General features: G+C 48.0%; 1 protein-coding gene across 1 annotated transcript; it reads right to left on the reverse strand.

The window, feature by feature from the left end:
- Window positions 1-1,837: 1,837 nt before the first annotated feature.
- Window positions 1,838-25,062, reverse strand: PM20D1 (peptidase M20 domain containing 1). The gene is given in 14 exon segments (XM_087420544.1): window positions 1,838-5,174; window positions 6,444-6,543; window positions 8,747-8,915; window positions 14,254-14,325; window positions 16,505-16,583; window positions 16,837-16,898; window positions 17,129-17,204; window positions 18,037-18,156; window positions 18,462-18,595; window positions 19,662-19,748; window positions 20,199-20,431; window positions 22,112-22,198; window positions 24,615-24,861; window positions 24,958-25,062. Coding segments are annotated over 14 exon segments (1,695 nt in total). The 3' UTR covers window positions 1,838-5,050.
- Window positions 25,063-26,144: the final 1,082 nt, after the last annotated feature.

Here is a 26,144-nt window from a genome sequence, read left to right on the forward strand (position 1 = left end):
TAAGAAAACAACAAACTGTTTTCCAGAGCATCTGCACCATTTTACATTCCCAGTAGAAAATGTACAAGGGTTCCAATTTCCCCACATCCTCACCAACATTTTTTTTTTTTTAAAGATTTTATTTATTTATTTTTTTCCCCCCAAAGCCCCAGTAGATAGTTGTGTGTCATAGCTGCACATCCTTCTAGTTGCTGTATGTGGGACGCGGCCTCAGCATGGCCGGAGAAGCAGCGCGTCGGTGCGAGCCCGGGATCCGAACCCGGGTCGCCAGCAGTGGAGCGCGCTCACTTAACCACCAAGCCACGGGGCCGGCCCTCACCAACATTTTTTGTTTGTTTGTTTGTGAGGAAGATCAGCCCTGAGTTAACATCTGTGCTAATCCTCCTCTTTTTGCTGAGGAAGACCGGCTTTGAGCTAACATCTATTGCCAATCCTCCTCCTTTTTTTCCCCCAAAGCCCCAGTAGATAGTTGTATGTCACAGTTGCACTTCCTTCTAGTTGCTGTATGTGGGACTCGGCCTCAGCATGGCCGGAGAAGCGGTGCGTCGGTGTGCTCCTGGATCCGAACCGGGCCGTCAGTAGCGGAGCGCGCGCACTCAACCGCTAAGCCACGGGGCCGGCCCTCACCAACATTTTTTATTTTCCATATTTTTTATTATGGCCATTCTGGTGGCTGTGAAGTAGTATTCCATTGTGATTTTGATTTGCATTTCCCTAATGACTAACCTAGATAACTTTTTAATCCATCTACTTTTCTCCAATCCACTGACTTGATTTTTAAGCTGTTATACTGCAACAGCCTACTTCATAAGGTAATTATTAGATTAAATGAGTATATATATTTATCAATTATTTAGAACAGTGCCTGGCATATAGTAATCACTGAATAAGTGTAAGAAAGAAGGAATAAAAGGAAGAACAGAAGGACGGAAAGATGGAAGAAAAAAACAACTTCCTATCTATTTTTCCCTTTCCCGTTGTCCTTAAGTCACAGTTCAAAATCCCTATCGTGACCTGCAAGGCCCAAACAGGTCTCCTTTCAGTTTCCTGAAGGTGCCCCATTCTCATCTGCCTCATAGTCTCTGCACACTCTCATCTCTGTCTGACACAACCCCCAACCCCAGCTCTTTGCCTGTTGACTCTGAAGCCTCAGCTTATTTATGAGCCCCTCAGCACAGAGGCCTTCCTGATCCCCCACACCAGGCACCATGGACAATAGAAAATAGGACCTTATCTCTTAGGCCTGAGCAAGACAGCCCCCTGCCCTGGGCTTAATTCATTTGGAGGCACCATATATTACAACCAAAAAGGAACTAAATCTATTAAAAACCCAGGGTGTTCCTGTTACTTGTGATTCAGCACTCAGTGCCGGCATAGAGCAACTGGTTACTCTAAGCACATATTCCTGAGACGAACACAGTTCGGGCCCCAGAGAAACACTTCTCGATAAATCTTGCCCTACGTCTTCGGAAAGAAAAGTTATGTCTGAACGCCCTGCAGGTTTGTGGTTGTGTCACTGTGAACTTTGGAGAAGATGGGGCTTTGGAGTGCAGGGAGGAGGAATTGAGCTGTCAAAGTGCTTAGCTAAGAGAAAAGAAAATGGACTTGTCAAATCCTTCCTCTGAGATAGCACAACTGCAACAGATTCCTGCACTACATGCTATTTCCCAGGAGTGCTGAGGGGCCCCTTTCTTGCTCCTTTTTGAGTTCCAATTTCTGGTTCTGGAGGCACTCATGAATTAGTGTAGTATTTGCAACATTGCACATGGTGGCTGAAGAACATTTGGTAGTATTAAACAATTTATATTATTCTTACATTTTTATATTTGTAGGTGTAGATGTAACACATATGAAACGTGATACTTATCCTTTTTATTGTCAGCTACATAGACATTGAACAATAAAATTGCAAATAGTTTCATTTTTATAAAAATATTTAATGAGATTTAAATTCAAAAATTTTAATGAAGTGTTCAGCTCTTTGGTAGTAACTTTGTCTCTTTCTATTATCTCCTCTGGAGGAAAAGAATACTGGATCTAGAATGGCCAAGTTTTTAGCAACCCAGGTTCAAAACCAAGGGACTCCAGGGGTCGGCCTGGTGGTGTAGTGGTTAAGTTTACACCTTCCACTTCGGCGGCCCAGGGTTCACAGGTTCGGATCCTGAGCGCGGACCTACGTACTGCTCATCAAGCCATGCTGTGGCAGACATCCCACATATAAAGTGGAGGAAGATGGGCACGAATGTTAGCCCAGGGCCAATCTTCCTCAGCAAAAAGAGGAGGATTGGCAACAGATGTTAGCTGAGGGCTAATCTTCCCCACCAAAAAAATAAAACCCAAGGGACTCCAGCCAAACTTTACTCCTTTCCTTTCCCATTCTCTTTGCTTAGAATATTTTGTCCTCCTTCCAACCTTAGTGAGTGAGGTGTGAGGAAGAAGCTTGAGCTAAGTCCTTGACAGGGATGTAGGGTATACTTGTGATTATTTGCTGGGGCTCTTTCAAGGTGAATTTGGGGAGTGGTAGATGGATGGGCATAGGGGTGGACGAAAGTCCCAGATTCATTCCCCATCCTGCCCAGAATCTTAGGGCTCAGGCTGTCCTGGCTGGGCTAGCACTTTCAGCTGCTCTCTCTCTCCAGGAGCCTGCAGGGGCCTGGAATGTCTCTGTTCTCAGGGCCAGGGTTTGGAGCGGTTCCTTCACGGGCCTTCTTTCCCACTCCAGGGGCTCAGAAGACTATCCTTTCTGACGCCAGAAGAGAGGGGTGAGACCAGATGGGGACAGGGTCCCCTGCTCATTCTTCTCTGTCATCCCACAGATCATTAGCGACTAGGCTATCCACAAACTCAGAGAAGGGAGAAGAGCTGGACCCAGAGGCTGGGGGTGGGGGTGGTAAGGAATGTTAGCAGACAGAGGGAGAGGTGTGAATAGGGAGAGGTCAGCCAGGGGAACACAGAGAGCTTGAGCTAAGAACCAAATCCAACAGTGGAACAGTCTTTGTCCTTGAGATCTCCCTGGATCCGAATGAATGAGCCACACACCACAGGTTCTTGGGACAGGCAGTGTGGGGCAATTGAAAAAGCCCTGGACTGAGGGATTTTTGATGGGCATTTGAATCTGGGGCTGCCTCTTAAGAACTGTGTGATCTTGGGCAGATGAGGTCTCCGAGTCTGTTTCCTCTTCACTACTGTTAGCACATGCTTTGGATTCAGATAGACTCTGCCCCTAACACCTGCATGACCTTGGACAACACTTAACCTCTGAGTCTCAGTTGCCTCATCTGTAAAACAGGGGCAACAACACCTTAGAGTTGTTGTCAGGATTAAATAAGATAATTGATGGGAAATGGATTCCATCAGTGACTTAGGATCATGGAGTAACAGTGAGTTTGGGGCCAGGTGACATGGGTTTGAATCTGCCCTTAGCTAGATGTGTACCTTCTCTGAGAACCAAGTCCTCCTCTGTAAGAAGGGGGAACAGTACTTTCTTCATGGGGCTCTTGAGGGGCTATAATGAGATACGGTGGATGAAAGCACTTTGCACAGCTCTGTACAAATGTGAAGATTATTTTGTTTTTCAGCTCACCCCCTAACAAAGGCTGAATAAGTACTGAATTGGCCAAAAAAGGGAGGGCGAGGGAAGGAACGTGAATCTTAGAGGGAGTAGCAAAAAAGCCCAAATAATCCCTGCACTGTGTTTCTAACACTTTCTGTTAAGCCCGAGCTCCAAGGAATAGCTCCTGTCCACTGGGAGTCGGGGGGTGGGATGTGAGGAAGGAAAAGAAGCCCACTGCTGTCAAACCCCAGGAAGGCATGGAAGGTCCTTGTCTGGTGGGAAAAAAAGAGAGAGTCTCCCAGGGCCCTGGTCCCTCTGTGCCTCCCTCCAAGGCCCCAACTCCCTTGTGACGCACAAAGTACAGCTCCCAGCCTTGAGCCAAGAAATGCTGCCTTCCAATGCCCCCCACCTGGCAGCTACTAAGCAGATCCAAATATGCTCAGGGTTGGATTCCAGAGAAAAAAGACGGGAGTTTTGCTGTCCCCTAAGGGCAGCTTGCCCCTCCTCATGCCTCACTAAGCCAGGGCAGAGCCCCTCAAGCCAGTCTCCTCCTCCCCTCCTCCCCCACCCTGTGCCCTCCAATTCCCTTTAATAGGTCTGAACCAGGTCACAGTGCCAGGGGCAGGGCCCTGTCGGTCCTGGGCTCCACCAAGAGGCTGGATCATGAGAGCCCTTCCCTTGGGAGCTCGGCCCACAGGATGTGCCAGGGAAATGTTTCACCAGATTAGTGCCTCCTGGGTGGGACAGCAGCAGCAGGTGGCAGGAACAGGGCAGGGGAGGGAGCAAAGCCCAAGGAGCCCTTGGGAGGAGCCCAAGGACAGAGGCTTTCTTCTCAAGGCTCCAGCCTCCAGAACTGAGGTTTGGGATTCCCCCAAAGTGCCCTGGCTCAGTTTCACCCCTCAGTGACCAGCTGATGCTGCACAGATTATTTGGCCAAGAGTTGTGGTAATTACAGTAGTATCACAGTTTGCCTAGGTCCTGCTCCAGATGTAGAATAAACCGGAGGATAGAGGGAGGGATGCAGGGGCAGGAGAGGAGAGATGAAGAGCCAGTTAAATGATCCAAGAAGAGAGGAGAAAAAAAGGGAAAGGAAGTTACAGCAAGAAGAAATATCTAAGCCATGGAGAGGGCAGCCTGGCAAGAGTGCCCTAAATTAAACACCTCTAGAAGGTCAAACCTGGTTGAGATTTTTCACATCTGCATTTGTTAAGTCAGATTTTAACAAGGGGCAGTTAAATAACCAGCGTAAGACAGACAAGCCAGATACCTTTAAGACAGGGACAAGAAGGCAGTAAATGCTGGTCAGTCAAGGGGTGGAGATTCCTCTGGCCCTCCCCTACTCCCTGGCCTTGTTCTTGGGTGAGTTCAGGAGCGAGCAAGGCAGGTGGGCGATGTATTACGATGTGGTTTTGACCAAAAGTTTCATCGACATTGGCTTTCCCGTTGGTTGGTCCTGGCCCAGCGTCAGGTACCCCTAATCCGGCTGGCTCCTCCACCTCACAGTTCGTGCAGGTGAGGAACTGGCCCCCAGTCTGCCTCAGCATTCTGGATAAACTCAAAGATGAATTTCACCTGGGTCTCATAGGCTTGGACTGAGATTTTCTCGTTGATTCCGTGGATGCTGAGGGAAAGAAATTTGGGAGAAGAGAGCAGAGAGCCAACTGCTATAGACAAGTGTTATTACAGAGCACCCCTCACCCCACATCCCCTGAAGCCACTGGTCTCAGACTCTCCAAGAGGTAGGAAGTGGGCAGTGTGGGAGAGGCCATTAGTGAGCAGTGAGGTTTCATATGACATGTTGATCATCTCTCCAGGATCCATGCTCATGGCAAAGAACAGTGGGGGTAGATAATAATAAACTCCTGGGGAATTCAAAATCATCTCCTGCTCTGGAATCCACTGGATAATTTCCCCTCAGACGGGAAATTATCTTTCTAATTCTCTCTCTTAAGGCCAGAGTCCCCAGCTAGACTCATCTCTAAGCCAGCACCCCCCTGCCCCACCCTACATTACTAGGGGCACAAGATGATAGGGAGGACAACTGCCCAGGGTACCTATGGGGTCCTCTGCTTCACCTAGGAACTTCACTATTGGATCTCATGCCCACAACCCGCCTCCACACAACATAATACAACACAGCACAACACAACACAACAGACAACCAGACCACACATGTAACTTCAAAGATGAAAGGAAATAAAGAGTAGCTACCTGCCCTACCCTCTTTAAAAAACAACCCATCAAAGCTGTTCTTAAGCTCATATTCAAATATTTTCATGCTGTTGGCAACTGACTTATGGTGGGGAAATCAAGTCTGGATATGATAAGGAGCAGAGAGGTAAATAGAAATCATCCCCCCACACCACAGGACTAAAAATGTGCTGAAGAACCCACAAAGTAGTAATTCACATACATGAGTCAAAATTGGTGATCATGTCTTAGAGTCCTATAGAGTGTTTTCTTCTGAGAATTCAAAACACGAGCCTACCTTTGACCTCATGTATGTCTGCATTTCACTGAGTGGTAATTGAGAACTCCGGCGTCTCCCCTTTTAAGGGAAAATGAGGTCCAGAGGGTAAGCACTCTCCCAAAGGGAGGAAGAGCTGGCATTAGACCCTAAGGGTCCTAATTCCACCAGGTTCTCTCCAACCATAATCTGATTATCTCCAACCCTGAAAAATAGTGGCCAATTCCCCAAAATTCTGGGGAGTGGCAAGACTCTGCAATGAGGAAAGTTGGCCAATTGGGTTCTACTGTGTCTCTGTTTTACTTTGTGCAAACCTTGACTTTCCTCCATTCTGTGGACTGTCAGGAGAATGGGGTGGGAAAGGGACAGGTCAGATGTATCTCGTCTCTCCCCGCTGCTGTTAAACCTGTTCCACTCACTCACCTATGGAAGTCCTGAGGCTGCAGGTAGAGGGGGTTGAACTGGTAGATGCCAGTTGTAAGATTTGTATAGTGTCTGCTGTCTGTATTGCCAATGCAAATACCTAGAAAGGGAAGATCCAGAGGAATGGGGCTTTATGTGAGCAACCAAGACAAGGTAGTGGTGGGAGGTGGGCTGGAAAATTAAGACCCCCAGGTCACTACAGAACAGTGCCTGGGCCCTCCTGGGAGCCTGCAGCTATGAATTTTTGTCCTTCAGGCTACCCATTCTCAAAACTTTACTAAAATACCATTTCAGCCAGAAACATGGTATTTCCTTCCAAGGCACGTGAGATATACCTTGAATGGTCCAAAGCTAGGTACCCTCTTTCTGTGATGATCAGGGAGGCCAATATCTTCATTTCATACCAGTATCCAGGTTATTTTAGAAGTCTAGATGATCAGAAATCTAGATATCACTTCTTTTTTTAAAAAATTTTTTGTTTATTGCAGTAACATTGGTTTATAACATTGTATAAATTTCAGGTGTACATCATTATACTTATCTATAGATATCACTTCTTTATTGCCTGAGCTTTCGTGTATATTACCTTAGGTGAGAAATAAACACTCTCTGGGCAACTTTACTGCTGTAACATGCAATCCTCTTAAAGTAGAACATAATTTCCTGTTATTCTTCTCCTCTGTAGGATTACTCTGCCTTCCTAGAGTCAAACCTCAGGTTTGGAAAGTCCCAGGATACTCTCCAATGTCCTACTCTCCTGAAGGTAGCAGGTCACCCCACGCCCCAGCTGGGGCTGGGATTTGTCCCCAGTAGGAGTATTCCTTGGGAAAAAACCCCCTGGAGCATCAGTTAAAGCGTGGTGGGATGATTTGCAATGGTAACTTGTTTTGTTCTATTTTCTACTCCTGGTTTCAAATGGATAATTAGGCCCTTCACAATTCCTTGCTGTGGGGATTTCTGGCACTTGATGTCTGCTTATCCTTTTTTCCATACAAGCCTAACTCTGTCAATAGGATTATGGCAGGTACCCCAGAAGGGAGAGGGTAAGGTAGGGAGCCTTTGAGGGTCAAGAGACGAGAATCTGGAACTGTGAGGGTCAGGGTCCCGGGACAGTGGGGACCCAGGCCCTGCTCTGTGGCAGGAGTCCAAGGAGGTGGTAGACCTCAGAGGGGATGGCTGCCTGGTATGTTCAGGGAGGATCTTAGGTCTAGAGTCAAAGATCCACTCCCCAGACAGGCCAGGGAATCAGTGGAAATCAACCTGAAGTGACTTTGTGGCTGGGACAATGGATGTCTCAGAGGTAACCACAAGGACCCATGACCACTGGCTAAGGGACCCTGATGCTATGTTGTTGCATAAGATTCCGAGGGCCTGATTCAAGGTGGGGGCAGTGAGGGTGCTTGAGGCCTCAGTAATGTCTGAGGTTGAATTTCCTGAGGAGTGGGTCAGATTTAAATTGACTAAAAAAACCAGTCTGCTTTTTTCACACTTGAGAAGTTTGTGCAGAATTTCACTGTAAGCTCTTTAAGGGCCCATGCCTCGCAAAGGGGCAGGTCCTAAGTAGGAGCTTAGAAAATGAGGGACTCCATGATTAAACCTAGATAAAAGGAAACTGGACACAGGTCTTAACATTAGACCGTCTCCTCCTGACATCATAGACTGGAGAGTTCCAAACTGTGGTCAGCCATCATCTGGTGTCAGAATCCCTTGGGGTATTTATTTAAAAGGCAATTCCAGGGTCCTCTCCAGATGTGGTTAACTTGAATCTTTGGGAGTGGGTCGAGGTAATCTGCATTTTAGTAAGTTCTCTAAGTGATCCTCTTCCACTCTTAAATTCGAGAACCACTGTCCATACAGCATAGATTTGGAAGGTATGCTGGAAGACTGGGGGAGGGTCGTAGAGGTGCTGCTGCTGGGAGAGGTTAAGGGGGTTAATGCCAGTAGTAGAGCCAGGAGGCATTTCTGGGCTGTGAGTTCAGAGCTCTGCTGCTAAGCTGGTATCCTAGAATGGATCAGAACCAGACTGGGGGAATCGGGGCCAATCCTCTCCTCCATGCCAGAGTGGCTGGCCCAGGTTAAGCAAGGACCCAGGCTTAACTGACCTAATTTATTGTTTCTGCTCCTTTCCTGTTTGCTTTCTCACTTCCACTCCAAGGGGAAAATACAGTTCCAGTCCCATCAGGAGGGAAAGCAGCCAGCTGTTTCCAGGCTGAACAGCTGGGGCGGGGGTTGGGCAGTGAACACTGCCTAGGAAACAGTTCCAGCCCCCACCTCTCTCCAACCACAGCTGATGAAGTCATTACCTGGGGCAACAATATGGACTTCTGGGAAGGCGGACTGTATGGTGTGGCGGAGCAGCTGGTAGCTGAAGGCCTGATCATCAGAGGGGCTGACAGGCAGGGGGTCAAAGGCACTCAGCAGGTGGAACTGGACCCTGTCATCAGCCACAATGTTCTTGACGCATTCTAGGACCTCGAGGGACCAAAGGGAGTTCAATTTCTTGTTGATCTGCCACCCAAGTGCAATATGAATTTAAACAGTCCTGATTTTTCTCCAGCAAGGCAGGGCCCTGGAATTTACAGAGGAGATGCGTTTTAGCACTGGGACCTCAATTTCAGCCTACTGGCTATAGGAGACAGAAGAGCTGGGGCTTCCTGGGAAGCAATCTACACCACGGTAGATTTAGGTTAAGTGTTCCGGAGGCTTGCCTCACAGCCATGAAGGAGGTGGGGAATTGGAAAATCAGGAAATTACGTGTCCTTCCCCTTGGGTTGTGAGCCATGGGCTGGGTGGGATCATAGAAGAGACAGCAGAATGGGAATCTCAACCATCTCGAGGCAGGGGGATAGATGTGATGACCTCACTTCAACCTGGGGCAGTCTGACAGGTGTTGAAAGGGTCACACACTTTCTTTCCCCTCTCTGGGCATCCTTGCTTCCTGTTTGTAACCAACTGCACTGGAGCCAGGAAGATGAGCTCACATAGACAAAAAGTCAGGAGTTGAGGGACTGGATTCAAATTTTCTCTCTTTGCCTCCTTTCCTCAGGAAGGAACCCGAGGAAGCTCCTAGAAATTCAGTCTGAAATAACTAGAGCTGAATCCAGCAAAAGGCCTGGTCCCAGGCAGGATGTAGACCAGACTCTGAGGATCAGGTCCCAAGGAGCCATGTGGGAATGGCTCCCCAAAACCACCCAGCCACCCAGAGAAAGCCCCAGCACTAGTTTCAACCCATCTGATCAGCACTTGCTTTAGAACTGTCTCTGCCCTAGATAGGGGAGCATCTCATGGGGGGCATTATCTCAAGAGCACTCCTTTTAGGTCAGTGTCCCCTAGAAGCATGCTGGGAGCTGAGTCTGGAAAGGAAATAAGGGTTCCTACTTCTGGCTTAGAAACTACCATTTGAGCCAAACCAAATTCCCTGCTGTTGGATTGGGGAGAGGTCAACTCACTTATCAGAGCTTATTTTCACTCTAGCACTTATGTCCCAAATACTCTGATACAAGAATTATATATAGTCTTGACATTTTCTAGACCCACTGGGAGGTTCCTGAAGTCATTTCCTATAAGGTGAGTTGGGACTTTGCCCTCTGCCCCAAATTACTTACTGCCCCCCAAAATTGAAGAGGACACACAGATTGGACCCCCCTCAGCGAGAGGCCACAAGAGCCCCAGTTTCCCCCTAGCTGCTAGGCCAGGTCCTGAGTCAAGGGCAGGGCTGTGTCTACATTTCTATATTTCCAGTACCAGGAACATAAAAGGCATGCAATGAATGTTGCACACATGAAATTTAAAAGATGTGAACCAATAAAAATAACGGGAGTTGTCTCACTAAGTAACTTGCCCAGCGTTATATAGTTAGAGTTGCTGGGCTGGGTGTCTGAACCTAGTCTCTCCGACTTCACAAGGACAATGAGTAACTGCTTCTCAAGTACCCACAGGCTGAGGCAGCGGGGAGTAGAGCCAGAAAAAGGGTGGAACTTGAAGGAAGAGTATTTGAAGAATACTGAATTTGAAGGCAGGATATGAAACAGATGGAGAAAAGGCAATAGGCAGTCTAAGCATGGAAAGGGGCAAGCACAAAAACTGAGGAGCGACACCAAACTCTGTGCCTTGGAGAGCCACTTACTGTTGTGTGACCTCAGCAAGCTCCTTAACCCCTGTGCCTCAGCTTGCTCATCTGTTAGCGTGTGGATCATAGTAGCACCTACCTGGTAAGTGGTTGTGGCCATTACTGGAATGAACATATGTAACATGCCTAGGCAGGGCCTGGCACATAGTTAAGACCCAATAAGTGTTAGCTGTTAGTTGCTTGTTTTGAAGAGAGGGAGCACCCTGGGCAATGACCAGAGGCACAAGGATGGGACCAGGTAGAGGGACTCGTCAACAGTAAGAGGGACCTCAAAGCTCACTTTAGAACACATTGAGCTCTCATTCCTCTGAGCTCCTACAGCCCTTATAGCACATTCCCACACCCTAATGTTCGTCTCTGTTTTTTGTGTAAATATATTTTCCTCTCAAGTGAATAGTAAATTTGTTGCAGGCAAGGACAATGGATACTTAAAAATTGGTGAGGTCTTTAGAGTTAGAAGTCCAGCTTCCATCCTGCTGGGAGGCTGCTCATTAGAACATCCATGGCAGTTGTCAGCCACCCTGTGCTTGCATACTTCCAGCGGCAGAGAGCTCACCATCATGTGTTATATTCCAATCCACAGTTGAGCAACTTGGTTATGAGTGTCATCCTTATAACGAACTGAGATATGGCTTCCTGTAGCATCTAACCCTTCTCCTTTTTTTTTTTTTTTGATATTTTTTATACCCCACAGGATATAATATAGTACTAGATACATCATAAACCCTCAGCAGAATTTCACCTCTGTCGAAATTCGGGGCCTGTTCTCCTGCTGCTGTTCCCCAGGTCTTTGCTCCTTCTCAGGTCTCAGTATAAATGCCTCCTCAGAGAGCACTGACCACTGTATTTAAAGCTGCCCACTGTTCCACCCCTAGTCCACAATCACTTTGTGACACATCGTCCTATGATTTTCTTCATGGTATTCATCTCTTAAAAAATCACTTTGTTCATTTATTTCATTACTTGCTTAGCGCTGTCTTCCCGCTAGAATGTAAGTGCCTTTAGAATGGGAATCTTGGCTGTCTTGTTCACCATTTTCCCAAGTGCTTAGAAGCACTTAGAATGTCTAGCCCATAGTAGCCACTTAGTGAATGAATGAATCAAGGAAGGAAGGAATCTTCTGTACAAGATTCTAGATAGGTGGACATCCAGCCTCTGAGGAGCTCATTACCATCCAAGGCACCATATTCCAAAACTTCCCTGTAAGTGGAGGCTCATCTTAAGCATCTCCCAGTGGCTTAATTTCTACTCCTTGAGGCCCATTCAGAACAAATCTTCCTTTCCACATGGTAGCCTATTCTATTTCTGAAGACTCTTGTTCCTTATAGGTAGGTGCTGGAGACCTAGCTACATCCACAACATGGGAGAGACCAGTTAAAGACGGAGGAAGAGGATTCTGGGAGCTGTTTATGTTCCCACCAGACCCAGGCCAAGGCTCTGCACCCTCGGCCCTCAGATCAGCAGAGAGTGTCCCTTATGTGTGGCACTGGGGCACAAGGGAGAGGAGTAACCAGGACAAAGGGGTGCTGTGTGCTTTTGGGATGATGGAGGCTTTCCATACCTCACTGGGGCAGGTGGGCAGGATGGGCCTAAGGGTTCCGGGGATTTCATCAGATAGACAGGGAAGGAAGGCCACTGTTGCAGGGGACTAGAGAGGAGGGAAGAGTGCCAGCACCTGGGGAGATGAAAGCCCCAGCTGGTGGAAAACAGCCCTTGGAAAGGGCATGGAGTTGGAATGAGGCTGGAAAAAAACCGGTGGAAAGAAGCTCAGTGAGGGAAATTCAGTGATTTCCTGGCCTCATGGGCCCCCAGGGAGAGGACAAAGGTTGGCACTCGATAAAAAGCAGCAGAGCCCAGGGCTCACACTGGTCCCAGCTCCCCCCGAATGCTGGGCAACTCTGGGAAGACCATCAACCCATTCTCGCCATGCCCTGCAATGAGGGGGTGCCTCCCACCCCGTGTGATGACAAACAAAACTTAGGGAGAAAGGCCCACAGAAGTCTACATGTGGCTGACCCTCAGTGACCCGCGCCAGAGACTCAGGAAACACCACCTGCCCTGAACCCTGCTTAATTCCTGACCATATTATTCATCCGATAGTTGTTGGGTTGCCTCTTTTGATCATTCTTTGAAGTATTAGACTTACCTTTTGAATTCTTTTTAGCTCAACCTGATGTTTAAATGAGCTGCCCTGTCCTGTAGATGTCAACCATTCTGTGTAACTTCTACTCACCCTTTAGATTTCAGCTCCAATGTCACTTCCTCGGGGAAGCCTTGCCTGACCCCACGCAAGGTCTGGTCCCTTGTTATATTCTCTGATAGCACCCGTCCCTCTTCATAATAGCACTCATCATGGTTTGCAATTATACCTTCATTTCAATAATTTTAAATTGATGTTTGTGGCAGACCATTGCAAGGCTGTCCTCAATCCTCTTTTCTCCTAATTTTACACATCCTTCGCATGGGGTTTTATTGACTCTAGAGGTTTCAATTATGTTAGTAACACTCCAGCCTCTATCTCTAGTTCATTCTCTCTCCAGACCTGAGGTATTTATGGTTGCCTATTGATATATTATAAGTGTCTCAAACTTCTGAACCATTACGTTTGTCTGTCAACTTGCTCTTCCTGAGTTCCCAGACCTGGTTAAAGGCAGCAGCCTGGCCACCTACCCAGGTTAAACCCCTGGAGCCCTCCTGCCTTCTCTCACCCCACATCCATCACACACCACACCCTGCTGGGCCCTCTCTCATGCCTCTGGCAAGTGCCCTCCTCTCCACCCCATGTCCACGGACTCTGTTCAGACCTTCACACCCACTGCCTGAGATGCTGCAACAGCTTCCTGTCTCTTCCTGCCCCAGCACTTCCTCTGCATTGTGACCAGCATTGTCTCCCTAGAAGCAAATCTGAGCAAAGCACGGCCCTGTTTGGAGACCTTGACAGTTCCCTTCTGTCCACAGGTCAGAGCCCAAATTCCTCCACATGGCATACAAGGCCTTAATTCACTTTCATCTCCCATCACTTCCCGCCAATTTATCCTACTCCCTAGCCTTACTTTACTTTAGCCCTACTCTGAATGCCTTACTTCTAGAAAAGTCCTATTTGTCTTTTAAGTCCGAGCTGAAATTTCTAGTGGTCGGAAGACTTTCTTGACCCTCAGAGGTAGCATCAGTCCCCTTCCTTGCACTGGTCCTACGGTAATTTGTTCTTCCCCAATTGTTATAGTTGTCGTACAGTGTGGTGGCTAAAAGCAGACTCTGGAACTAGACTGCTAGATGTGTCACGCTGGGTATGTTACTTACCTGTACTGTTGATCTGTGCCTCAGTTTTCCCTGTTAAATGAGGATAACACAGTTCCTACCTCATATGGTGGCTGCGGGGATTATATGAGCGTGTATCCACCTTAGAACAGTGTCAAACGCCCAGCAAGCCCACTACATGTGTTTGTTCCCATTGCTATCATTTATTACTATCCATCTCCCACCTCCACCCCTGCCAGACTCCAAGTTTCTCAAACCAGAGATCTCCTATCCCAGCCAAGTACCTGGTGCACAGGAAGCCTTTGAAAAATGTTAGTTGAACAAATGAGAGATGGGGCCAGCCCTGGGATTGCAGCTATGCCCAGGTCCCCAGGGCCACACCTCCCTGATGCTGAACTAGTTGTCAGGACGTATGGTACATACCTCCTGGACTGTCCGTGCAGGGTGAATCTGGAAGTTGAATATAGCCTGGGCCACTGAGGGGATGACATTCACCTAGAGAGAAAATCACAAACTCTGGCCTGATGCGGTCTCAAGTCTCCCACACCTGATGCCCAGGAAATGTCAACTACCACCAGAAGGGGGAAAGGAAGTGATTTGATTTAAAGGTCCCGGGCTTAGTTTCTTTACTCTGCCCCTTGACTCCCTTCTCTGGGCCCTTGACATGTGGTTATGGTCAGAGCTAGAGGTTTGTCTCTGCTTAAGGCCAGACCTTCATGCTTCTTGGAGCTGGAGGGGGTCGCAGAGAGCTGCTCAGAGCAGAACTGCTTTCTCTGACCACCCAACATCTCTGTCTTGGCCCTGTGCAGGGCCACTGGCAGCCTTCTGTGCGCGCTCTCTTTCCCAGGGTGCCCAGGACATTTCCACAGCAGTCAGTGTTGGTGCCCTCTGGACAGGGCACCCAGAGCCTCTGCAGGCCCCCATCACGGCGTGTGTGATCCTGAGGAGGATGCTGATGGTGGTGTCTCCCATGTCCCACTGCGAAATTTGACTCTGTGCTTTTCCTGACCAGGAAGAACCCAGGACCAACTGGAGAAGAGAGTTAAGCTATGGAGGGATTTTTCCTCTGAGGCCATGAGAGAAGAGACCTCTCAACTGCATATCTTTCTTTGAACTGCTATGGTGCAAAAAAGCACTAGACTACGAACAGGAAAACTGTGCTTTTACAAATTAGCTGTGTGATTTTGAATCATTACAACCTCTTTGGGCCTCTGTTTCTCAACTGGCAATTGGGGCAATAATACTCATAGAGCTGTACTCAGGAGGATCAAGTGGAGTAACAAATGTGAAAGTATTCTGGACAGATAAAAACACCATTCAAATGCAAGGACACAGTACGCTTGTTTTGGTGAAAACTCTAGGCAGCTGGTGAAGACACTTCGGGTCTGACTGACACACTGGACACTCCAGTCAGTTATGCCAGGAATTAAGCACCATTTGTGCATACTCAACCTGGGCTCCAGATTACCAGATTTCCACAAGGCCGCACTGTGTTCTAGGTGAATGGTGCTCCTCAAAGTTGTGCTGGTGGGACTGGTAGTAATAGGAATGGTCTAACTCCTTTCAAGATTTCAGAAAGGGGGCCAGCCCAGTGGCACAGCAGTTAAGTTCACACCTTCCGCTTCAGTGGCCCAGGGTCCACTGGTTCAGATCCTGGGCATGGACCTACTGACCGCTCATCGACCCATGCTGAGGCGGCGTCCCACATAGAAGAGCTACAACTCTACAACCATGCACTGGGGCTTTGGGGTGAAAAAAGAAAAAGAGGAAGATTGGCAACAGATGTTAGTGCAGGGCCACTCTTCCTCAAAAAAAAAAAAAAAAGATTTCAAAAAGGCCTAGACCCAGGCTAACGAGCGTGGCTGTGGCTTGTTCCTTTAAACAGAGATGCCCCTCAGTGGGCAATCCAACTGGAAGTAGACCAATTTGCTGAAAAGTAGTTCTTGGAATAAAAATTTATCAGAGTATTGATTCCCCTGAAACTTATTTTTATAAAAGTAAACCTCATATAGAATTTATGTTTGCTAAGGCCACTCAATATTTAGCGTATTTTTGGAGAGGACAATGTGCAGGGTCTGTGACAGCAGAGCTCACCTCTGCCATATTTTAAATGTAGTATAGATCACAAATGTTATAGATTTTATAAATGGCAGGTGAGTTTCTCTCTTTCAACTCAGGATGACACGAGGGGAAAATACATCAATCATTCATTAAATTTGTTAGGTGGATAAATCTTTCAAAATATGAGAAAGAATAATAAAAAGATCCCTGGTGGTAGAAAGGTTAGAAACCTTTAGTCGACATGACCAAAATGCTAGGTGAACACAAAACATGTTGAATAAGTATTAACTCCCAAATAACTCCTCTTCACACTAGTGTAATGGTTGTTTTTTTGAAGGAGTACAGACCCAAAGAACCTGAGGGGGACATAGACACCCCCTAAATTACACATATACAAAATTTGGACAGCAATTTCAGAGGGTTTATAGATCTCAGCTAGGACCCTTGCTCTTAAGGCTTACCCAACTGATGACACAGGACAGTTCAGCACTGGGCCTTCCTATCATTCAAACTGTAATCAGAGAAAGAAGGAGGAGCCAGAGATAAAGCCAAGGGATGGAGAGATAGGTGGGCATCGAGGAAAAGGTGTATAGGAAGAATCAGGCAATGTTACCTTGACCCCTGCATTGAACATGGTGAGTGCTGTGGTGGTCCTGACCAGCGCATTGGTTATGTAATTCCTCTCCATTAACCTAAAGCAAAAGGACTAAGGTCAGACATTAGGAAGAACTGTCTAATATGGAGAAAGAATGGGTTGGAGGATCACCCACTTTCCTGAACCTCGGAGATCTTTAAGACTAGGAGGGACATCCCATATATGAATTAGATGTAGTGTCTGGTGGGTGAGGGTCGATTGGTCAGGCCCAGGTAAGCCAAGGTGAGGGGCCTAGGGGTTGGATATGTTTGGGGTGGGGGATGTGAAGGAAGGAAAAGACAAAACTTTACCTGCTTACAAGGGGCTGAAATAGCCACAGGTTGCTCAGGACTATATTGATAGGGAAGGGAAACTGAAAGGGAAAGAACCAGGTCAGCATAACAGGATCACTGTACCTGAGGCCTGAGTCTCCCTACTTTAGATCCCCCTCAGGTCTTGGCTCAGCCACTGGCTGGGAATAGGTAACAAGAGGCAGAGCACTGGACAACAGTAGGGCCCTTTTATTACTCAAAGGCTACTTCTCTGCCACTCTTTCTTCCTCTTTTACACCTGATCAGGAGCATGCAAGACTCCTTCCCACACCTCATTTGCCAGTTGCTGCAATGTCATCTTCAATGGCCCGCTTCCAAACATGTTTGGCATTGGTCTCTGCTCTAGTCTGGAAGAGAAATGGAGTTCTCAAGACTTATCCAACCCCAGTCAAAGATCAGTGGTCTGAAGAGAAGGAGGGAAACAGGACGTTCCAACAGGTCTGGCCAGAGGTCTCTCACTCACCGCCCTATCACCTCTACCAGTCCAACCACTCAAAGTTCTCAAGGCACAAGCGGGGCCACCTCTACTCCACCAGTAGGAGCCATCCCTGTCTACACCAATCCGAGTTAGGGCACCCTACTCTCATATCACCCAGCACACTGTGGCGGAATTGTCAGTCTCCTCCACTAACTGTGAGTTCCATGAGGAAACGGGCTATCTGTTTTTTCTACTGCTGTATGTCCATCAGGGGCACAAAGCCTTGAACATGGTAGATAGTCAGTGTCAGTTCAATACTTAACTGAATAAATATGGTTCTTCTTCCCACTTTGTAAGAAAACCCAGGCAGAGGTGAGTTCTGCTGTCACAGACCCTGCTGCCCTCACTCACAGCCAGCTGCCTTTATTTGTCTTTGTTCTCTTTTCCGAGCAGGTGGAGAAGTTACACAATTCTACCAGTCATTGCCAGCTTTTGATTTCTGACTTTTGTTCTGGACTTTGAACTACTCCAGCCACCTGACCTAGCTTTTGTCTGCTGGCCCTTGCTTGCCATATGGAGAGATCCTCTTCTGCCTCTCACCCTTGCCTGGGTACTGGTGGCCCTCTCCTCCCTGAGGTCCCCACCATGACTTCTTAGCCCAGCTTCAGGGTGGGGAGCTTAGCCTCTTCAAACCCAAAGTGGGCAAGTGCCAGGCCTTCCATCCTGAGTCTGGCAAGGGAGCAGGGCCAGGAGCTGCTTACCGGCTGACAGCGGCTACGAGGATGCCAATGCTCGTCTCCTTTGGAGGAGCTGAAGAGTGGCCTGGAGTCATGTTTACTTGCAGCATGAGGTTAATTGCACCCTTCTCTGAGATGGCAACCCTGCAGCAGAGGATCAGAGAGGGACCTCCTGACTTCCTCCCACCCTGAATTATGCCAGGGGCCCACAGGCCCAGCTGTGCAGTGGTCTGGTGGGCTAGGAGGTCAGCTTCACACTGCTTAAAAAAATCTACACTAGAGGAGGAAGGAAGGGAAGGGAGAGCCTAGAACTGGCTCAAGCTCAGGGCTATTAAAGCGAGAGAAGTAAAAAAAAGAGCTGTCTCAGCATGGCTTACAGATACCAGGCTGCGGTCATCTCATATGGGGTGAGAAGGCCTTCCTGGTGGGAGACAGGGTGCTTTACTCACATGGCAAATGGCTTCTTGAGGTTGGGAATGAAACCATCTACGATGAAGCTACCCTCATCCACGATGAAGGCCAGCTGGACGCCCCTTGCCTGTAGCAGGGCTGAGATCTTCTGAGCCCCTTTGGCCCCTGATACCTGCAGAAATTGAACCCAAAGCCACAGCCCTTCTCAGCCAGACCTCCACAGATAGCCAGTGGACCCACTCAGCTTAGCCAGGGGCTCCAGAACTGCCCTGTCCAGTATCCTTCCTAGGGGCCTAGACAATCCTGCCTCAGAGAATCCCGGACTGTCAGAGCTAGAAGGCCCCTCATTTCACAAATGAAGAAACTGGGACTGGAAGAATGAAGCGACTTGCCCAAGGCCAAAGTGAGTGGCATCACTGGAAATGAAACACACTCATTGAGCTCCCTGTTAGTTCTCTTCTCATCACACCAACACTTCTCAAGGTGTAACTGATGGCCCACCTGCCGGCCTCAGATACTACCAGGGAGTTTGTCAGAAATTCAGATCTACGTATATCACTAAGTGAAAGAAGCCCATCTGAAAAGGCTACATACTGTATAATTCCAACTATGTGACATTTTGAAAAAGGCAAAACTATGGAGACAGTAAAAAGACACGTGGTTACCAGGGGTCGGGGGAGGGAGAGAGGGATGAAATAGGCAGAGCACAGAGGATTTTAAGGGCAGTGAAAATACTCTGTATGATACCATACTGATAGATATATGTCATTATACATTTATTCAAACCCATAGAACATACAACACCAAGAGTGAACCCTAATGTAAACTATAGGCTTTGGGTGATCATGATGTGTCAGTGTAGTTTCATCAGTTGTAACAAATGTACCATTCTGGTGGAGGATGCTGATAACAGGGGAGGCTCTGCAAGTATGCGGGTAGAGGGTATAACGGGAATCTCTACACCTTCTTTGAAATTTTGCTGGGAACCTAAAACTGCTCTAAAAAAGTAACATCTTTCAAAACCAAATTCAGATCTATGGCACAGGGCCCAGGAATCTGCACTATGGTCAAGGGCCTTAGATAGTTCTGGCACACAGATACACGGAGAAGTTGGTAAACCACCACACCATATTCTGGAGACCTTGTAGCTGGGGAGCAAACTGGACTAAGGTGAAGCCCCCCCCCCGCCCCCAACCAATAGGGGTCCCAGAGATAGACACAGAGTGAACAGGCTCTGCCTCTTCATCACGGCCCAGAGCAATGAAGAAAGATCTTCGGGGGATGTAGTTTCTGATCAGCAGGAGCTCCAAGGCCTGCAGGATTGCCTGGGGGACAGACGCACAAGGGAGGAGGAGAAAGGTTTATTATCTAAGTGGGAGTACCAGGGCATCAGAGACATTCAGCTGCCTGCATCAGGGCTGGTGGGACTAGGATTGGATAGACTCTCTTTAAAGAGAACCAATTCAAATGGTCCCAGGAGAAAGGATGTAGGGAAGCAGAGCTCTGCATAAAAACCTTTACTACCTGGAGAAAAACATAAACTTATCAATGTCAGAGCTGAAAGGGTCCCCGGGGATCATCTACTCTAATCCCTGTTTCCTGGTTGAGAAATCAAGGCCCAGAAAAGGAAGTGATAAACTGATGGCTGGAACCCAGGTCTCCTGGAGCCAAAGTTCTTTCTACCATAACCTCCCGCCTCCCAGGGGTCAGCTGATCACCCCCATCCTGAGTTGATCTCTAGGGCCCCAAGGCAGAGGGAACATAGCATTTCAGACCAACACAGAGTTCTTGTCGTCCAGTGTGCCTCAACCATGGATAAAGCCATCACGCTCCAACCCAGAGAACAGGGGCACATCCCAGCCTTCCCCAGCGGCAGGCACCACGTCGGTGTGGGCCAGCAGCAGGGAGGGCTGCAAGCTGGCATCTGAGCTGTGGACAGTGAACAGGTGGCTGTACTCTCCCACGACCTCATGCCGGATAAAGCTGGTTTTGAAAACTGTAGGAAAGACTAGAGGCAAACAGATAAAAAGCAGGGAGAGAAAGCCAGATTTAACAGTTTCCTTTGGTTTTCCTACCATTTGATGAAACATGCCCCCTCCCTTTTTTTTCTTCTGAGGAAGATTTGCCCTGGGCTAATATCTGTTGCCAATCTTCCTCTATTTTGTATGTGAGCTGCCACCACAACATGGCCACTGACAGATGAGTGGTCTAGGTCTGTGCCTGGCAACCAAACCCTGGCAGCCAAAGTGGAGCATGCTGACTTTAATCACTAGGCCACTGGGGCTGGCCCCATTTTTTTTTAAAACATGCAGCCTCCTTTAGGAAGCCTTCTGGGACAAAGCCTGACTGATTTCTGATTTGCCCAGATGACCTTGGAAATTCCTCTTTCCTGTATTTTCATGCCCTATGACTATGTAATAACATGCACATCAGGACTCCACCACTATGACAGTTAATAGCTCAAGATCTGGCTTGGTCCAACCTATAACATGTTATCATAAATACATGTTACAAGGCTATGCAGACTAGAGGTGTGTTAAATTTTGAGCGTAGTCGGCCCTAGTATCCCAATTTCTTGGAACCAAACATGACTCTTACATGTATAAAAAAATCAGAGATATTTTTCTTATAAAAAACTGTTTGGGTTATATGGAGATAAAAGATTGTTCTGTCTAGCACAAGGCCACACTTCTGTGTGCAGGCATGGATGTTTCCAGGGTCAACTATTCAGGTTACAGGTAGGTGTTAACACAGGTGGCCTTACATATACAAGAGAAAGAACTTTTACCTCCCTCTGGGCTTTGTGGCAAGAGTCCACATACCTCTGTGCATACCTGAACAAAGACCCAAAGAAGAATATGCTTTTATCTTGTCTGCCAGCTTATCTAGTTTATTGTCACTGTACACTGATTTCCCTATTTTTATCTCCTATTTAGTAAAGACTTCCAGCCCATCTTCAGCCTGGCTGATCCCAGATCCACCCGTCACAGGGTGTTAGACCGGGGGGCTACTCGCTGTGCTGAGGCCAGCTTCTCCCACCCCTGACAGCTTGGAAGTGGCTGTTTTTCATTTGATTTAGGAGGATGGCCTCACTACTCCCCATGAGCTTTTCATATGGGGGTGTGGGAAGTCCAAGTCTCCTTTTTTTCCCTCGATCATCCTTCTTCAGCTCATGTGCGGTGGGGTGAGGGGAGAGGACTGAAGTGACAGCTCACAGTTGCCCTGTCTGGCAGCTCAGAAACGTGTTAGTAATGAATCCAGAGCAGGGACTGGGTAGGTGGAGCACGTGTGTGTAGGCACCTAGGTGTGTGTACAAAGGTGGGGTGGGTGGCGCATGGGGCATAGTTCTGGAAACTTGCACAGGAAGAAGAAATTCTTAGTCCTACCTTTTGATGATATCATATTTATTGACCGACACATTGAGGACAAAGATTGGAAGAGTTCAGACTCCAACCCAACAGTTATGTGCCTTAGGTCTTCAAAGGGCAAATCTATAGCTTCTATCCTGTCTCCATTCTCACTCCTGGATTCTCCCTTCTGTACCTCCTCACTATGTACAAACTCAAAAGAGGCCCGTGGGAATTAGATTGCTCTCTGGTTAGTCACAAAATAAACTTCTTTATCACCCTGTAAAAGAACCGTGTCTGCAAGCTACCTCTCCCACCCCTTTGCACAGTCTGTGGCTGACCTTTACGAAGGTGTTCTCCAAACTCAGCCAGCACGGTCGTGTTGAACTTGTTGGGGCTGAAAGACACTGTTGGAATCTGGATAGCACCTGTCAGAGTCAGACAGTCAGAGATGGAAGACTGCAGACGTTCACAGCCATTGGGTTTTCCACAGCCCTCAGTGCATAACAAGTTCTTTTGCATACATTATCTTATTGTGGAGGGCAAAACAATCCTGTGAGGTAGGCACTGCTGTTTTCCCTAATTCAAAGGTGAGGAAACAAACTTAGAGAGGCCAGGTGAGCTGCTCAAGATGGTCCAGAAGTAGCAGAACTGAGATTGAAACCCAGGGCTTTTGGGTTTGTTTAGGCTAATATGGTTCTTAAAGGAAGATAAAGCCTGAGATGAGAGGAATGTGGAGGACAACACATTTTGGACCTGACCCTGAGTGGGAAGCTACTATAAATGGCTTCTTAAAGCCTCGCTCTGCCTCTGAAACCACCATCCCTTTGATGAATCCAAGGAGCCCGCTGTCCTGGGACCCTGCACGAATGAGGCTCAGTGTGCTTTTGTGTGCAGAGTGGGCTTATTCCTCATGGACTGGCTCATGCAGAGTCTCACTGATCTCTCAGCCACAGCCAGTGTTTTGGGCACATGATGCCTGGGAAGGGGTGGATTTTGAAGCTCCCAGACAAGCTCCTCAGTCCTAAATAATCTCATCGGCCCTCACCCAGATGTTTCAGCTCCTGAACTGCCAATAGGCTCATCCCTTTGAGCCATGAAGGCCTTACACTCTTCATGAGTTCCGTTATCAGATGCAACCACCACGGGGAAGGGCGACACAGTGAATTATCAGAATATTTGACCAGATAGCTAAGCAAAAACACAGCAGGACAAATGCCCCTGTGGCATCTTGATGTCAAGGGAGGGTCTCTGAAGGACAAACCTACATCTCTTTTTTTTTTTTGGATTTTTTATTTATTTATTTTTCCCCTAACCCCCCAGGCGATAGTTGTATGTCATAGTTGCACATTCTTCGAGTTGCTGTATGTGGGACGCGGCCTCAGCATGGCCGGAGAAGCGGTGCGTCTGTGCGCGCCCAGGATCCGAACCCAGGCCGCCTGCATCGGAGCGCACGCACTTAACCGCTAAGCCACAGGGCCGGCCCCGACAAACTTACTTCTGTACTCAGTTTTGCTAAGTATCAACCTACATCATAGCCCACCACATAGATGGGGAAGTGAAGGTCAAAAAAGATTAAATAAACTGCTTACATGGGAGGCAGAGCCGAGAGCTGAGCTCACGGGTTCTGCCCCTGCTCAGAGTTCTAAGCCACGCTGCTAGAAGCTTTCTACTTTAGGTTCTTATTTAGCTTTTTTTGTGTGTGTGTGAGGAAGATCAGCCCTGAGCTAACATCTGTTGCCAATCCTCCTCTTTTTGCCAAGGAAGATTGGCCCTGGGCTAACATCCGTGCCCATCTTCCTCTACTCTATATGTGACGCTGCCACAGCATGGCTTGACAAGCGGTGCGTCGGTGCGCGCCTGGGGCCCAAACCCCAGGTCGCTGCAGCGGAGTGCGCACACTTAACCGCTATGCCACCGGGCGGCCCTGGGGTCTTATCTAGCTTTTGCTTTCTTCAGTGCAAAGAGACTCCGGTGGGCAGCTGCCCACCGCCTTTCAGAGGACTATTTATTCTATGCTTTGGGAAAGCCCTACTCTGCCTCCCAGGCCTGTCACTACAGCACACGCACCATTTATATTCACCCATGGGGGTGAGCTTTTGGTGCCTTATCTGCCTGCACATGTTTATGTAAGCAGTTTCTTTTAACCCATTACTTAATGAAGAGGGAAAAGACTGGAGCTAAGCCCAATGGTGAGGAAGGATCTCATTATCCCACAGGATCTAGCGTTCAACAGAAACTTTCCTCTTTTCTCTAGGAAAATGCAGATTCAGAAAATAAATGAGTTTTTAGCCTTGGTTTGAGGTCTAGGGGAGAGATGTGCTTTAATTAGGAGAGGAAATTAGGAATGCCCCACACCCCAGTAACACCCCACACTCCTTCTTGGAGCCATCTGGTGCCCAGGGGGTCCTATAGGCACTAGATGTTGTCACACAGTGCCCAGTCCTTGCTGTGGGGTCCTGGGGAAGATCATTTCACTGACTTAAGCCTCAATTTTCCACCTCTGCAGATGATAAAATTAAGGTCATTCAGTCATAAGATATCGCAGAGGTTTAACATAAGTGAAAACTTTCAAAGGTTAAAAGTACAAATAAAAGCGGTTGTAATCCTCGAGGCAAGCGGGGGTAGGGTGGGTGACGGCCATGCCAACAGGGGCGAAGGCAGGGAACACTGGAGGCCCAGAAGCCAGGTCTGCGGGAGGAGTGGCGTCCCCAGGCCAGGGCATGAGGTGCCGGGGCTAGGAGTAGCGGACCCTCTGCGGCGGGAGAGGGGAATCATGTGTTGGCCCGAGAAGACAGGGACCTATACCTGAGAATAGGTGGGCGAAGGGGACCCCAGGCTCACCTTTCAGCCCTTCCTTCATCGCGACGCGCTCCTCTTGGCTGAACTGAGAAGGGATTGGCGATGCCCTCTGACGTTCGTTGCCCCGCACGCCGTTTGATCTGGAGACGGCGGCGATACCTAGCAGCAGCACAGCGGCCAGGGCCAGCACGCAAACGTACCGCCGAGCCACGCTTCTCTCAAGCCCGGCTGCCGGTCCGCTGCTGCTGGAGTTTGGACCTAACCCCCACCCGCGTTCCTCGCTCTGTCTCTGCTCCAATTCCCGCAACCGCCTTAGCCCCACCCCATTCCCAGGCCTGGCCAATCATCGCTTGCCTGGGCCTGCGGGACAACCAATCAACGGGACGGTCCCGCCGCAGGCCCTCAAGGCCTTTTGGGGGTGTGGTTTCTCGCCCTGCAGCAGGCTGGTGTAGCAGAGGTGATGTAGGACTCCAGGCGAGTGGTGGGTCATGTCTTCACTTGATCTTCTTTGAGCTACTCGTAAATCCCTTGCTATAGGACAGCAAATCAAATTAAAGGGGGAAAAAGCAAAATAAAATCGACGAAGTTTATTAAACCTTAATCTGCTTCTCGCTTCCTCTGAAGCTTAGGACTTGACCATTCCTCTAGATTCCGTGGGGGGAGCTCTCCGGGCCCCTGGCTTGATTTCATCTGAAATTGGAACAGTATTCCTGTGTCTATAGACAATGCAATTTTGTTTATGAGTTTGATTGGCCTGTAATTTTTCTTTTTTGTACTGTCTTTGCTTGGATTTGGTGTCAAGTGAATAGTAGCCTCAGAAATCTAATTGGAGAATATGGTCGAGATTTCTAGCGTCCCCGATATCCATTCCCGATTCTAAGGAACAACAGTCCTGAGTTTGAGCTCAACACATTGATACCCAGCTGAAAGACCACACTTCCCAGACCCTTACAGCTAGGTTTTGCCATGTCACTAAGTTTAGGAATGAAAGATAAGAAGTATGGCATGTGATTCAAGGGAGTGTCTTGAAGGACACACTCTTCTTAAATCCCTTCCTCCATTTTCCGATATGATGGCTGCAGTTCTAGCAGCCATGTTGGCTTATGATGATAAGGTTCACACTGAGGGAGGACAGAGAGCAGAGCTGGAGGAGCCTGAGTCCTTGGGAGCTTCATGGAACAACCATACCAGCTCTGCACTGTCTACCTCTGGACTGCTTTTACAGAAAGAGAGAGAGAAAGGGAGGTAGGGTGGGAAGGAGAGAGGGAGAAAGAGATTTCTACCAAGTTTAAACCACTAAAGGAGTGACTTTCCTTCTTCTTCTTCTTTTTTTTTTTTGCATTCTCTGGAAGAGTGTGTATAAAGGTGGACAAAAACTCTAACATTTTTCTAATAATCCAAAAAAATAATTGGGGCCTGGTTTTTTCTCTGTGGGAAGATTTTAATTTACTAATTTCTCTTAATGGTTATGTGACTTTTCAGGCTTTCTACCGTTTTCTTGATTCTACTTTGGTAAATTATATTTTATTAGCAATTTATTCATATCATCTAAATTTTCAGCTTTATGTAATT

This window comes from Ceratotherium simum, chromosome 2 (genome assembly GCF_057802395.1).
Source record: "Ceratotherium simum simum isolate JZ-2026a chromosome 2, ASM5780239v1, whole genome shotgun sequence".
NCBI lineage: Eukaryota > Metazoa > Chordata > Mammalia > Perissodactyla > Rhinocerotidae > Ceratotherium > Ceratotherium simum.